Source organism: Mesoplodon bidens (genome assembly GCF_964165515.1).
Source record: "Mesoplodon bidens genome assembly, chromosome: 2".
Classification (NCBI taxonomy): Eukaryota; Metazoa; Chordata; class Mammalia; order Artiodactyla; family Ziphiidae; genus Mesoplodon; species Mesoplodon bidens.
In genome coordinates this window covers 76,282,387-76,296,927 of record NC_138177.1, presented here as the reverse complement: position 1 = coordinate 76,296,927, position 14,541 = coordinate 76,282,387, and the positions used below count along the sequence as shown (strand labels likewise).

Genomic DNA, 14,541 nt, shown 5'->3' with positions numbered 1-14,541 from the left:
TGCTTTTAAACTTTTTCTTTATTTAGACAGAAAAGACCAACTCTTTAAAAGTAAAATGCAATAAATAAATAAGTTAAGCATAGAGAAGTGTCTGAAACGGACTCCCCACTCTCCCCGGATCACTCCCACCCCCACCCCATTTCTCTTCCCTAAAACCTCTTTCTAGAGAAAATGATCAGGTAATAAACCCCTTTAGCCCACCCCGCACCCCTCCTCCCAAATACCCAATTACCCCCCAAAGCAAAGGGAGAACTCAAGAGAGAGAGAAAATCCAAGGGAAACATTGTCTAAACCCCCAGAAAGAGAAATGGCAGCGTCCGGGCTGGGCCGGGCTGGATAACGCACGGGTGGTAGTGCTATTTACACGGAGGGGCCAGCAGAGACTGTAAACATTTTTAGGGGTTTGGGGGAGGTCTTTTCCTCGTGAAAGGAGGAGGGTCTCTGTGGCTGACTGGCGGAGAGGCAGCCCTCAGGGCTCCTCCACGTTCTCCTTGGAGGGGGCCCTTGGGGGAGGCAGTGAGTTTTAGGGCTGGGAGCCCAGGGTTCAGGGATATCCTACCTCGAGCTGAGGGTGGCCACAGGGAGTGTGAGAACCAGCTTCTGAGAAACCCCGAATATGGGGGCGAGGGTGGGCAGGGAGCATGTGGGAGGCCCCTGCTGCCCTCCCGGGCCGCACAGGTAGAAGAGGCCCACTGCTGGGGGAGGCAAGTGCGAAGGCTGGGCGCAGAAGGCCCGTCACAGGAGCCCCAGCAGAAGGCAGATACCCCAGAGCCTTCGAGCCTGTTCCTTGCTCCCTCACAAAGGCCAAAAGGGCACCTGGGAGGAAACAGGCCCTTCGGGGAGGCGTGGTGGTGGGAGTGGGCCGGTGTCCTGTGCCCCCAGGGCCATGAAGCAGCGTTTGCCCCAGAGCCCAATCAAGGCCCAGGGCGGATGTGCAGAGAGGGCTGGGGCCAGTCGTGGGGCGAGGGGGTGAGGCGCCCCTTCCTCTGGTGTCTCCAGGCCTGTGAAGGAAGGAAACGTGGGTGAAGCTGTGGAGAAGATGGCAGCTGAGGCAGGTCCCAGGCCCTGGGTGGGGAGAGGGAGCTGGGGCGGCTGAGGAAGGCAGGTCATCAGAAAGGCCTCGGTCCAAACTGAACCATCCGGCCCCCCAGCCATTCGACAAGGGGCAGGGATGGAGGAGACGGGAGGGAGGGGCGAATGACACAAGAAACCAAAGGATATTAGGAAGGAAATACTCAAACAGCCCGTGAGGAAAGGAACGTGGAAGATAACGGAGACAGGGACTGAGGAGGAGGGGCAAAGAAATGAGACAACAAACAGGCAGGCAGAGGTGACTCAGAGAAAGGAGGAGGGTGCAGTGTCGGGACAGACACCTGGAAAAAGAGCAAGGGGGCATCCGCAAAAGGGCGGCAGAGCAGGCCGGGGTGGAACCAGGGCTGGACTTAGGGCTGGAGTCTCGTGGGGGCGAGCGAGACCCCCCAGCCCCTAGGGGGCGCTCTCATTCCTTTTTGGAAAGGAACAAAGAAAGCGAGAGAGAAATGCACGGAACACAGACCACAGTCACCAACCACTGTTGACCAAGCACATCCCGCGAGCTGCCCCCGGCCCTGACTCTGGGCTGGGGGGCGCTTCCCTCCGCGGCCCCCTCCCCAAATAACAAACAATCGGCTCCAAAGACAACACGCTCGTTCCATGCAACTTACAGGGGCCCGGAGCAGGGGTCCGGGGATGGGGGCTTCGGCCGACAATGGACACGGGCCCTGGGCTGGGGGGCCCCCAGGGTGGGAGGAGTTAAGCAGCCAGGATTGGGGGGAAAGGGGGAAAAACAGAAAATGTGGGTATTGTTCTTGGGTTGTTTTTTTTTTTCAGGGGTTTGGTCCAAAGGAGATTAAACAACACAAAAGTAATGAAAGCTCACAGCTCTGTGGCCATGAGGTTGGCGGGTGGCGGGCAGTGGGGAGGAGGGGAATTGTTAAGTGAAATTCACAGGCAGTCCAGCTTTCCAGCTGCCTCCACCTGAACCAAAGCTGCTCCCCAGAGCCCTGACACTCGGACTCACCCCAGTCTGTTCTGTGTACTCTCCCCTGTCCTGTGGGTCTACTGCCACATGAGGGAAATCACCTGGGGTCCAGGGCACCGGGACCTGATGTCCCCACTTCTCAGGACAACAGATATTCTAGGAGCCAGTGATTCTAGGACCCTCCAGTACCCTAAACCAGCCCCCTATTCCCCAAACCCTACTCCCCTAATTCTACTCCAACCTAAAGGAAAACCAGAAAAAGAGACACACAAGACACATGGACACTGACCAGACAAACGAGACCAGATATCGGGGAGGTTCTAGGGAGTGGACACAGACGTATACAGACCTGGCTCTCTCTGGGGTCACAGTGTGAGTGCGTGTGCACACGCGTGTGTGTGTGCATGTGTGTGTGTATGTGAGAGAGCAAGAGAGAGAAAGTGAAAGAGAGAGACTTGGGTGATTGAAAAACAGCTGAGGAAGCTGCTCCAGATCCCTGCCTCAAGTGCCCAGAGTCAGGGGTGGGCATCCCTGAGGGTGGTGGGAGAGGGGGTGGGGACAGTCCAAGTGAGGGCCCTGGCTGCCATGTGAAGGGGCTGGAGAGGTCACAAGACGGGAGGGGGACCCACCTGGGGCCCTCAGTAGGGCCGGTTGGCATCCTTAGGCCGCTTTAGCTGGACTTTGAGGCGCTTCATGCCAATCTGGAAACCGTTCATGGCCTGGATGGCAGCCTGGGCACTGGCCGGATTGTCGAAACTCACAAAGCCTGAGGTGAGAGGGGCATAAGGCCTGGCCCAGCGCCAACCCCCCCGCCCCCCCCGCCCTGCCCCACTGTCCTGTGCTTAGGTCGAGGCCTGCTCTTTGCTTTCCCGTCACCACCCTACTTCCTCCAGGTCTCCCAAATGCCCGGAAAACTGCCCAGCACACAGGAGGCTTTCGGTAAGTAGTTGTTGGTTGACAGGCTGAGTGAATGAGTCCAGTCCGGCCTCTCACACACCCTGGGACATTCCTTTCAGTATTCTTTGAGGGGTGGCAGCCCCTTCCTTGGCCTGGATAGCTCAGAACCTGCCTTTTGAAACCTCCACTCCAGACCCTAAATGACTTCTGAGGCCCAGAGGACAAGCACGTCACCTTTCTCCCCTGAAGCAGCCTATCAAAGAGTGAAGGCAGCTAAACCCTGCTCCCTAAGCCTTCCTTTTGACAACTGAACTTCCCCAGTTCCCGAGCCTCTTCCAATCCTCACAGAGTATGGATCTGACCAGTTCTTAAGGAGAAAAGATGTGGTTTTCTGGAGGAAGAGATGGGCCTGGGCAGCAGCTGGTATGGGATGTCAGGAGTGTAAAAACTGGTCCTTTCAGACTCTTGGACAATCTGGATTTCAACTACTGGGTCCATTGCAACCATAAGTGCCTGCAAATGCATCAGATCTTGACCTCATCTGGAGTTTGGCCAAAATGTGCTATATTTTATCTTTTAGATCATCATATTCTTACCAAAACACTTGCTCTGATTGGTGGCCCGGTCAACAAAGACTTTGGCTGAGATGACGTGGCCAAAGGGGACAAACATCTGGAGGATCTCTGAGTCAGTGAACTCCTGGGGCAGGTGGTAGATGAAGATGTTGCAGCCATCAGGGCCTGGGTGGCAGCGGAGACAGAAGGAAGAGCTCAGTGACTGGGAAACAGACTCAAGGTGCAGGGGGCTGGGGAAGGCAGCCCCCAACATGTAGGCCAGGGCGCCAGCCACCTCACCTGCCCCCCTCCCCCCAGTTTCATCCCCACACACGGGGCCAGAGCTGGCCTTGGAGCCCACGGCAAGGGCATCCCAGCCCTGAACGCTCTTGGCTGGGACTCCCCGCCCAGGCCGCACCTTCCCGTTGCTGTTGCTGCTGCTGCTGCTGCTGCTGCTGTTGCTGCTGCTGAGGGGGAGGCGGAGGCTGCTGGGCCACCAGGGCAGGAGGCTGGGGGAACGCGGGCGCCACCAGGCTGTAGGCTGCCGGGTAGGCTGCTGCGGGGGGGAGGACAGAGAGAGCTAATGGGGTTCCTGAGAGGCCCCTGCCCCACCTAGCCCTCCCAGCCACCCCAGTCCCCCTCTCCCTCGCCCAGGCCGATGGAGTGGACAGGGCCGAGAGGTGTCACAGGGGGAGCTGCCTCACACCGTGCCCGTAAAGGCGTGTCCTCACAGGTATGGCCTGCTAGGAAGTCTGACGGAGTGGCTGGCAGCCAGCACGAAGCCCAGACCCAACTTCTGGGCCTCTTTTGCTCTTACCAACCCTTCCACCCAGACCGGGGCCTGCGCTGGGGCTCCTCACCTGTATAGTGCTGCATCCCCGCGTAGGCCTGCTGCAGGGGGTCCACGGGGGCCGCAGGGCTCTGGGCTGGGGAGAGCAGTACTGACCGTGAGGGTGTGGCTGGGACGCTGCTGGGAGCCCCACCAGTGCCTCTTGGAGCAGAGGCCAGGCAGGTGGGGAGGAGAGCCTCATGGGAGAGCATGGGATGTGAAATGAGAGGGTGGAAATGCACAGAGCCGTAGGGAGAGGGGAGAGCCTGGCGTTAGCAAGACTTGAGTCTGTGACTGGCTGTGCAACCCTGGACGAGCTCACTTCGCCTCTCTGTGCCTCAGCTTCCCTGGCTGAGACCGGGAAGGAACATCCCTGCCCAGGGTGACAGAGCGGGAGAAAGCGCCGTTATCACCCCACAGCCTGGAGAGGGAAGGTGTGTCATGCCTGCGGGCAGTGAGAGCGATAGCTGGGGTGGTTGCTGGGGAGAGGGGTGGGTAGGCAGAGAACCCCACCTGGGTAGGGATGAACCCCGTTGGGATACAGAGCATCAGGGGCAGGCTGCCCAGTGGGCTGGGTGGGCACCGGGCTGTAGCCGTTGACGCCCAGGGCAGCAGGGATTGCAGAGACGGGCGTGGCAGCGATGGCAGGAGGGGTGCTGGTTCCTGGGGAAGAGAAAGCGACAGAGACAGAACAGAGAAGCAGACACACACATACACACAAGTGCAGAGAAGCAGTCAACAAGTCTGAGGGCAGAGGGGAGGAAGCAGGCTACTCTCTGACCCCTGAACCCCTCCCAGCCCCCATGGCTTCCCTCAGTGATGCCCTGTGCCCCCCTCCCCTCCCCCACCACGTGGTAGCTCCCCTGACCTGCCCCACTCACACCCAGCCCAGCCGTGCCTGGACCTTACCTGAGGATGGGGTGATGGGGGTGGCGATGAGGCCATTGGCATTGATGGCGGCCATGTGCTGCATCTGCACGGCAGCCATGGTGGCCATGGGGCTGAGGTAGGCACTGTGAGCCGCTACCAGGGCCGCCTGCTGCTGCATCAGCTGGGGACAGGGGAAGAGGGGAGAGTGGGGCCAGCCCCCCCGCACCCTGGCCTGGCTCCCCTCCAACCCTGGGCCTGGGCATTGGTGGGGGAGGGGGCCAGGACGCTGGAGAGCGTGGGGATGGGCCCGGCCCAGCACGGGGAGGAGGGGTTGGGGGCCGTGAGGGCAGGGCAGGGGGCGGCGGGCAGTGCTCACGGCCTGGGTGTAGGCGCTGTAGGCTCCAAACTGGAGGGCGATGGGGCTGAACATGCCCAGCTGGGTGGCCACCTGCTGCATTCGGCGGAGACCTCGCTCCTTCTCCGTGTCAGCAAACTTCACCACCAGGCTGGACGAGGCACCCTGGGCACCGGCCCCCCATGTGGTCAGAGGGACAGAGTCGGGGTCTCTCTTCCCCAGAGCCCTCAGGACCTGGCCTCAGCTCCACCACGCATGGCTTGGCCTCTTTGGGAGGGCAGCCATCATTGTGCCTATGTCAAAGCGGGGAGACTTTCATCCCACCTTCCCCCTGTGTCAGACTGTGCAAAAGACTAAAAAACGTAGAGGAATGTGCTGGGAAAGGAAAAGTGCTCCCAGAATGCAAAGGGCAGTCCTGGCTTCTCCATGAAGATTCTGAGCCGGAAGTCCTCCCCAGGGTGGATCAGCCACAGCAAACGTTTAACCTGAAGCTCGTCTTGCCTGGTAGCTACCCCACCCCCTTACCTCACCCCATGCTCCCCCATCCCAGTCCTCACGGTGTGCTCAGGGATGCAGCCTCAAAGTTTCATACCAGCCTATGCCAAATAAAAACCAGCCTGGACCATTTGCAAGGACCGTTGTAGAATCCTAGGGTCTGGAACGCAGTTCTCTATCTGATGCTGCATCCTCTCGCCCAGCTCCCTGCTAAGTGCTTGCCCAGCCTCTGCTGGAGAACCTGGAGTTATAGGAAGCTCACCTCCTTGGGAGCCAGCTAGTTCCTTTTAAGAGGTTTGTTCTGCTGGGGGAGCCCTCTGCGAGATCAGTCAGCTGACCCACTGCTAATGTGTGGGGCAGCAGGATGAATGTGCAGAGGGCACGCGGGGCCTCTAAGCAAGTGTCCCAGTGCCCAGCCAGTGAGGTGGGGGGGGGGGTATATGGGAAGGAGGGAGAAGAGGTGAGAAGTGACCAGGGCTGAGGGCTGGAGGAGGCAGGAGAGGAGGGGCTGGGAGATGTTATTGGAAAGGGGAAGCTGTCCCTAAGAGGTTTGATTCTTCTGCCAGAAAATTCTTTTTGAATAATAGTCATTCAATAATAGGCAGTCCATTCTGGATAGTAAAGACCCTATCCAGAACGGACTGCACCCTCTGAGCCAGGGTCTGGAGTGGGCCCAGCCAGGCTGGAAGAGGCCTGAGGGCTGGGGCAACGGAACTCACCGGCAGGGTCCGGCTGCTGTGAAGGGTGTTGATGGCTGCCTGGGCCTCAGCGTGGGTCTGGAACTTCACGAAGGCGCAGCCTGGAGAGTTCAAGAGGGAGGAGGAAGGGGTGAGTGCCCACCCTTGAGGGCCCCGACAGTCCCCATTGCCCACGGAACCAGTGGGGGAGGGGCAGGAAGGCGGAGTGCCCGGCGGGGAAGGGTTACCGGTGGGCTACCTTTGCTGGTGCCGTCTGGGCCCCGGAGCACAGTGCACTCGTCTATGGTCCCGAAAGGCTCGAACATCTTCCGGACATCCTCATCTGTCTGCTGCTTCCCTAGCATCCCCACAAAGAGCTTCCGGTCTTCTGGCGGGAAGGGCACAGGAGGAGGGGCAGGTTCAGGGCCTCCAGGCTGCTCTCCCAGCCCTGCTCCAGCTTGGGACAGGCAGAGACCCCTCCCCTTCGCCTTCAGCTCTTCCCTGGAACTCCCCTCACCCCGGACCGATGGCTCTAGGGCGTGAAAGAAGGGATGGTTGGGGGATGGGCTGCAGATACATAGACTGGGCATCCCAGTTCTGAAGGACGGACTTGCACTCCACTCTGGGCCTCAGTTTTGCCGTCTCTGCAATGGGCTGGATCACATCCCCTCTGGCCACCCTGACTCCTATGCCCACCTTGGCTGGGAACCCTTCAGAATTCTCAGACTTTCTTCCTCAGAAAGGCTGCCCCTCAGCTACTCCAAGTTCTAGGCCTGCGGATTGAGGGAGAAGGATTGAGTCCCAAGGTACAGAACCTACCTCCTCGGCTCTCGCTGTCGGCTGGCTTGACCTGGATCGGCCTGTTCATCTAAAGGAAAAGAAGAGAAAGCAACTGCTGGGGACCTCCTCTGACCACCCCAGGAGGCCTCCCCAGGCCAGGACCTGTGGAGAGGCTAGAGGGAGTAAGCCCCAGGCCCAGCCCTCTAAAGTGCTGATGGGAAGGGAGGGATGGGGCTTAATCTTGTTTAGGATTAGGACCTGAGGGGATTAGAGTTAGTGGAAGGAGAGGATGTAGAGGAGGATGCTCCTGGGGCACGACTCTAAGCTCAGGTAGGGCCCCAGATGATTTGGCCAGGGAGAGGTGCTGCTCTCCTTAGGGGGAGAGTGGGGCTGCCCATAGGACCCGGGTCCTGAGTTAGAGCCCAACCGAGGGCTGTTCAGCAAAAGCTGCCTCAGTTCTACAAAGTAGGAGCAACAGAGGCCACCCCCTCAAGCAGCCCCAAGGAAGACTCTAGACTGAGGGAGACCCCACAGATGCCCCGACTTCCTTCTGACCCCTAGAGGTGTGTTTGCCTCTCTTTCTGCCCCCCTACACCCCTTGACCCCAGGGGGAAGGCACTCGGGCAGCACAAAGGGAGCAGATGCCCAGTCTCCGTGGCAACGGGAGAATGCGCGCCATGGCAACCGCCCACTCAGCCTGATTTATCCGTCCCCGTCGCCCTGGCGACCATGGTGACGTCATCACTTCTGCTGCTCCACACACCCGGAGGAGTGGGGAGCGGGGTGGGAACAGGGTATGCTGGGGGTGGAGGATTTGGTGGGGGCTGGGAGGTGGGGGAGGGGCCCAGGAGAGCTTCCTGATTCTGGAGGGAGGCGCTGAGCAGGCCCTGCAGGGGCCATACTGTCCAAGCTCCCGCCTTCCTCCTCCAGATCAAATCCTTGATGTCTCACTGCCAAGACAGCTCTAAAGGAAGAAATGCTGTCCTGTGCTCTTTCGCGATTCTCCGGGTACCCGGAAGTCCTCCTGAGCTCTACCCTCTCCCTACTCCTGCAGCATCTCCCTTTGTTCAGCCTCCAGTGGAAATGCAGACAGTTCCCCACTCCATGTTCCTGTCTGGTAAGAGGACTTGGGAATGGCTCCCGCAGGTTGATTTCCTTAACCAGTGTGGGGAGCATCTTAGGAACTGGAGAGGGAGGGAAGGACTCAGTATTTCACATCTGAAAATATTTTGCTGTTGAAGACTTTGACCACTGGGGCCACACCTGGCCACCCCACTCATCTGATGGTGGGGCAGCCCTAGTTCTAGTGACCAAAAAAATAAGTAAACAGAAGAAACCATTCATCCAAATTCTGAGGGTGGGGCAAAAGTTACCCTCAGGAAAGGCACTGGACTTCGAGGACTGGCTCTGCCACTCACTGGCTGGGTGACCTTGGACAAGTCATTTCTCTCCTCTAGGCCTCAGCTTCCTCATCTGTAAAATGGGCTGGATCAGGCGATCTAGAGTCAGGTTCCCCTCAGCTCTAGTATTCTAGCCTTGAGGTCTTGTGTGTCACCACTTAACACAGAGAAGTGCAGAAATGATAGTTGCCCCTGCCCCTTCTCACACTGCACCCTGTTCCCAGGTGTCACGCCATGCCAGTCAGTCTGGCTGGACTCTGCAGGTGAGGTATTTTCAGCCCGGATCAAATCTAGGCCCCCGCCTCAACCAATACTTCCTCCCTGTCCACCCCTCCCCCCCAGTCTCTGGATCTGAGAGCAGCTGGGGGTGGTGGTGGTGGAGGGGGAACAGTCACACAAATCCTCCGGCCAATCTGCCCCAGCTTTATCCCCCACCAATCTGGGATTATCCCATCGGAGGTTCAATCTCCTCAGTAGCTCGTGTGAGTTTGTGTGTGTGAGTTTGTGTGTGTGTAGCAAGGGGTGGGGGTCAGACACTCAGGACTCTTGGTCTTTCACTCCCCTTTTCTCCCGTACTCCGGTCAGAGCCATCAGGAAGTCCTCTCACAGGCAGGTCAGCAGCCAGACCCCCAGCTCCCACCACAGGAGAGGTAGGATCAGCACTGGAGTCACAGCTTCGGGGAATTCTTATGCTTGGCACTAACCCCCCTCCCAACAGGCCCCTGGGGATTTGCTGCTCTAGTTGGAGATGGGGAACCTGGGATCCAGAGAGAAAGGATGGTGTTCCCTCCCTGCAAGGCTCCCAGGCACAAAAATAGCATATCAATAAATATCCACAGCTGATATGGATTCGCACAAAGACACACACAAGTGCACAGACCACAGCACAGACCACGTTGACGGAAGGCTCTCCCCACTCCATCATAGACAGACTCCTCCCTCAGTGGCCCCCAGTGCTCTGTTCCCAGCCTCTCCTTCTTGGCCTGGCACTTCCTGTGGGAAGCTCAGCCTTTGTTAGCTCAGCTCGGGCACACCTGCCCCCTCCCCTGAGTCCAGCTGGGCCCTGTTTACCGGGCAACCTGGCGCCCGGCGCCTCTCTTCCTTAGCTACCACCCGCCAGGTGATAAGCCCTCTCCAGGGCCTCCCAAAGAAGAAGGGGCTATTTATACTCCTACCAAGTATCCCTGAGACCCCTACCAACATGGTCACTTGTAAGTAAGTCCCTCTCACCAATAGCTAAGACCCCGCTTCCAAGAAGAGCTCTCCATGCCCACAGATCTAATTTTCCTGAGGGCACAGGCCTGGTGTCCTGCCACTCCCGACTCCAGACTTGCACCCGGTGTCCCAGACCACACACAGGTCCTCTCCATGGAGCCAGAATCCACCTGCCCAACGGCAAGATGACGGGGAGGACCTGTGTCCCCAGAGTGGGATTTTGGCCCAAGTAGAGGGGGAAGCACAGGCCAGACAGAAGGAGTCCTTCACACCAGCACCTCCAGGAGGTCACACCCTGCTCCTAGGAAGAATCCAGGGACCTGTGACAGAGCCTCTCCTGGGAACTCTTAGGGGAGAGAGAAGGAAATGAGGTTCCATGGCCATAGGCCCAGTTCCCATTCTTTCTCTCTGCAGCCTGAAGCATCACTCAAATATGGTGGCACCTTCCAGATTCTGAGCTGACAAAGATGGGGAGAAAGGAGAGCGGGTAAATGCCCCCATTAAAGAAAGAACCTGCAGTCAGAGGGCATGGAGATTAGATAGTAGGAACTTCCCAACACAGTTGTGCAAGAGCTGGCACGCTGGACACACACACACACTCACACTCAATGACTGTCTGAGGGGAAACACTGCTGCCAGAAAGGCAGGTGGCTGAGAAAAGACCTGGGGGCACAAAGGGTCAGGCAGAGCTTGGTTATAGACATCTGCTCCCCCAAAGCCCCAGCACGGGCGGCCCCTTGGAGGATAGAACCCCTCATTTCCTACTAAAGGCTCTGTCAGGTGCCTCTGGAGTCTGACCCCTGGGGCAAGGGCCAAAGTGGAGGACTCAGCCTCACCTGGGAGCTTGGGGCAGGGCTCGACAATGATTAACTGGGGCTCCCTTCTCACACGCCTCCCACCCTGGGCCTTATTACCTCAGGAAGAGGAGGCAGCGCCTTTCCACACCCAGGGCGTAGCCCTGCCTGAACCACACAGGCAGCTGGAGGGGGACAGGGGCAGGGCAGAAGCCCCCAGCTGGCACAGATGGCCCTGGGGCTCCTGCGCACCCGGCGCCGTCTCTCTCACCCATGTCCCCACTGCAGTACCCCTGCTTTCTACCTTCTCCCTTGTCCCCCTGTGGTTTCCGCAGGGGCTCTGAGAGATAGGAGACAACAGAAAAAGACAGAGAAACGGCAATGGAAATGAAAACTGTTGGTTTCCCCAGAGGAAAGAGAGAGGAGAGTTGTGAGGTCATGTGATGGGAACCGGGCTTCCCAGGGATTCATGCGCGCGCGCGCGCGCGCGCACACACACACACACACACACACATGCTTCTTGGAGCCCGAGCCCGCTCACACATACACAGATCCTTAACTCTGTGGGTGATGGCTGTTCTGGGCTACCTTGCCCCCGACTGGGATAAGATAGTGGGGTGAAGGTGGGGGGCTGGCAGCAGATCTGCTTTCCTAGTGGTGTTTAGGGTTGAGGGCCACAGAGGGTCACAGAACCATGGAGGGTGTGAAGTTGGGAGTGGTGGAGACAGCTCTAATTGTCCTAGATACCCCCCACCGCCTTTCCCATCTGTTTTGTCTACTTCTCTCCCAGGAAGAGCTGGAGGATCCGGCGCCATCTCCATTCCCACAGAGGGAAGGAGAAGAAGACGTGACAGGTGTGTCTCCGGCACTCAGACTGTGTTTAGCAAATGTTGGCTGGAGGGGAGGGTGGAGTTAGCTCTCAAGAGGTACTTTCCAGAGAAGAAAACAGAAGCCGATAGATACAGAAAGGGAATGGCACACCCTTTCCCCACAGGAAGGGTAACTGGGGGGCAGTCTGAGATTCCTTATTCCTGTCCGTGCCAGCCCAGGCCTGGGATGAGCTGCAAGGCTGCCTGGGAAGAAGACAAAGAGCTCTGACCTTGCAGGAGGGAGGCCACGTCAGAGGCACCCCTTGCCTCCCTGGGCACACTTGGTGGGGTCAGGCCTGATCTTCCACACGGATGGCTGCCCCTGCCCTTGTCTGCTGCCCGCAGCCCCCCTCCACAGGGCTTACTCCCAGCCCAGGCCCACCAGGCCCTGACCACCCTGATGCCCTGTGGCACTGTTCCCGGTGCTTTTCCTGGGAGACGCGAGGTGAGCCTGTTCGACCTCAGAAGTCAGCACAGAGATGCCAGGCGGGCAGGCACCAGCTGCCCATCTCGGGCCGCAGGCACCCCTCCCCCATTTCACAGCCAGATTTCCTCCCCAGAGCCAGAAAGGGTGCCTGAGTGCCTCCTGCTCACTCGGCCCTACACTTGGTGTCCAAAGTCTTCTCCCCATGCCTCCCAACCAGCTAAGTCCCTCCTCTAAGTGCTGCCCCGGGGGCAGGTTGGGAAGTGGGGAAAGGGCTAGCTCTGCTCTTTGCAAGGGTTATATCTACTCTGCTCGTCGCTGTTTTCCTTCTCTCTTGGTGAGAAGAAATGCGTGCATCTTCAGCAAGGAGGAGGGGTGCTACAAGGAGGTAGGGGCTTCCCGGTGATGAGAGGAGGTGGAAAATACACTCAGTGTCTTGGGAAGGTGGTGCCCCTTCTAAGGCCCTTCTCAGCCCCCTGGCCTTGAAAAGGCCGGGACTCACCCCTGGAAGCGTCTTCTGTTCGTGCAGGGCGCTCTGGGCCTTCAGGGCTGAATCGCGGGCACAGTATGTCAGGAAGGCACATCCTGAGGAGGGGCAGGGGCAGAGAGACCGGGTCGGGGTGAGTCCCCGGTCTCCCCTCCCTAAAAGGCCCCCTACCCCCCACGCAACTGAGGACTGGGAAGCTTGTCCCTTCTTGCCACCTTCTGCCTGCTGGGGCGGGGAGGAGTCTGAGAGGGGGTGCACATTCTTCCCCGGAGTCTCTGGGCTGATGAGCACAGGGCAGAGACCCCGAGACCAGGAGGCTTACATGGTGGGGTGATGGAAGAGGGAGAACGCCTGGGCTGTGGGAGCTGGGGCTTTGTGTGGGGGGAGGAGAAGGGGCATGTGATCTCCAGACAAGTACGTGTAGTGTGGTTTTCTCTCTTCCTTAGCTGGTCTCCTTTCCCCTTTCTCCTTTGCCTCCACCTCCCTCCATCTTGGTCATCGTCAGCCCTCTCCTCTCCCATTTTCCCTATTTCCTCCTCTTTCTCCAGCTCCATGGGAGGCAGGTGGGGGGTGGAGAGCTGACTAGAGAAGGAAAGGGAAGAGTGGGGAGCCGGAGTCCCTGGGCCGGTGGAGGGGGAGGCAGCGTGGCCCCTCTGACTCCCAGTGTCTGGGGCTCTCCAAGGCCCGACCCCAGGCCTGACCCTGCTTAGCTGCACAGCCCTTTGGCCTGAGGCACATCCTCTTTCACCCCCAGCTCCCTTAACTTTCGAGTCCCTACGCTTCCCAGATCTTTACCAATCTCTGTCCTACACTGTTTCCCAGGTCCCCCTCTTTAGTTCTGGAGCTGCCCTGCCCACTCCACGAACATCCACTCTTTCCAGGTTGAGCACCTGACCCTGTGTCCCGACCCCCATCCCAATAGTATCTGAGGCTACTAAGACTCTCATTCTTGTGTGTGCTGCCCCCCTCCACACACACACCCCTGCCCAGCTCCTTATCTCTCAAACCAGCTCTCTCGTTCCTCCATCCTTCCTTGAGTTCATCCACATCATCCCCCTCAACTTTGGGGTCCACATCTCTGCAGCCACCTTGACAACTCTTCCCCCAGAGAGGCTCTCCTTGGTCCTCCACCTGGGGTCCCCTGGTCACCCTAGCTGAGTTCTCTTCTAGCTCCTCCATCCACACTCCCCAGCCCGTGAACTCTTTTCCTTCCAGATCAGCCTTCTCCAGCCACTCCATCCCTCCAGCCTGGCTTCCCCACCTCCTCCCAGCCTCCCAACCTCCCAGCCCACTCCCTGAAGCCTCTCCAGCCTGGCCTGACCCCTCACCCTTGTGCAGCCCGGTGTACTTGTCCTTGATGACAGTCAGCTCGAAGATCCGACCAAACTGTTCGAAGATGGGTTTCAGGTCCTTTTCCTCCAGATGCCTCGGTATCTGCCCCACAAACAGCTTGATGGCATCCGGTTCCTTCATTGGGGCGGCCCAGGAGAAGGGGCCGAGGGGAGCAGGGAGAGGCCCGAAGGCCAGGGGGAGCTGCCCAGCAAGGAGGCAAGTGGCCGGGGCTGGCTTTCCCTTTGGCCTCAACCACAGTGCTGAGCGGAGGGGCCGCTCTTCACACAAAGGAGGCCCAGGGAGTTGAGGGCTAGGGGTCAGGGGTCTAGGCAGACACTGTCATGCCACCAGGGGGCATAGCCCAAGCAAACGATCTCCCTCCCAGAGATCTGGCAGATATGCCAGGATGGGGGGCAGTGTGGCCAAGACCTGGAGGGTTAGGGTGGTAGCAGGGGCGCTGGGAACTAGGGGTTCAGATTAGAGCTGGATGTGGAGGAAAGGGCCTGAGGAGGGTGATGGGGTTGCAGGCTGAGGGGTTAGGGT

At 58.9% G+C, this 14,541-nt stretch overlaps 1 protein-coding gene across 5 annotated transcripts; it reads right to left on the bottom strand.

The window, feature by feature from the left end:
• Positions 1-2,658: 2,658 nt before the first annotated feature.
• On the bottom strand, positions 2,659-14,254 carry CELF3 (CUGBP Elav-like family member 3; the record flags this gene model as incomplete). Of its 5 annotated transcripts, none has more annotated exons than XM_081224581.1 (12): positions 13,995-14,254; positions 12,682-12,764; positions 7,517-7,565; positions 6,957-7,085; positions 6,740-6,819; positions 5,547-5,690; positions 5,210-5,351; positions 4,809-4,963; positions 4,332-4,497; positions 3,890-4,027; positions 3,514-3,657; positions 2,659-2,786 (listed from the first exon to the last, which is right to left on the bottom strand). In XM_081224581.1, the coding sequence occupies exons 1-12, from the start codon at positions 14,137-14,139 to the stop codon at positions 2,659-2,661; spliced, it is 1,503 nt and encodes a 500-aa protein (XP_081080707.1). In that variant the 5' UTR covers positions 14,140-14,254. The 5 variants fall into 5 exon arrangements, with proteins under 5 accessions (XP_081080707.1, XP_081080708.1, XP_081080709.1 ...); XM_081224582.1 differs by having other exon boundaries at positions 4,332-4,397; positions 4,814-4,963; XM_081224583.1 differs by having other exon boundaries at positions 3,890-4,024; positions 4,332-4,397; positions 4,814-4,963.
• Between the last annotated feature and the right edge of the window lie 287 nt (positions 14,255-14,541).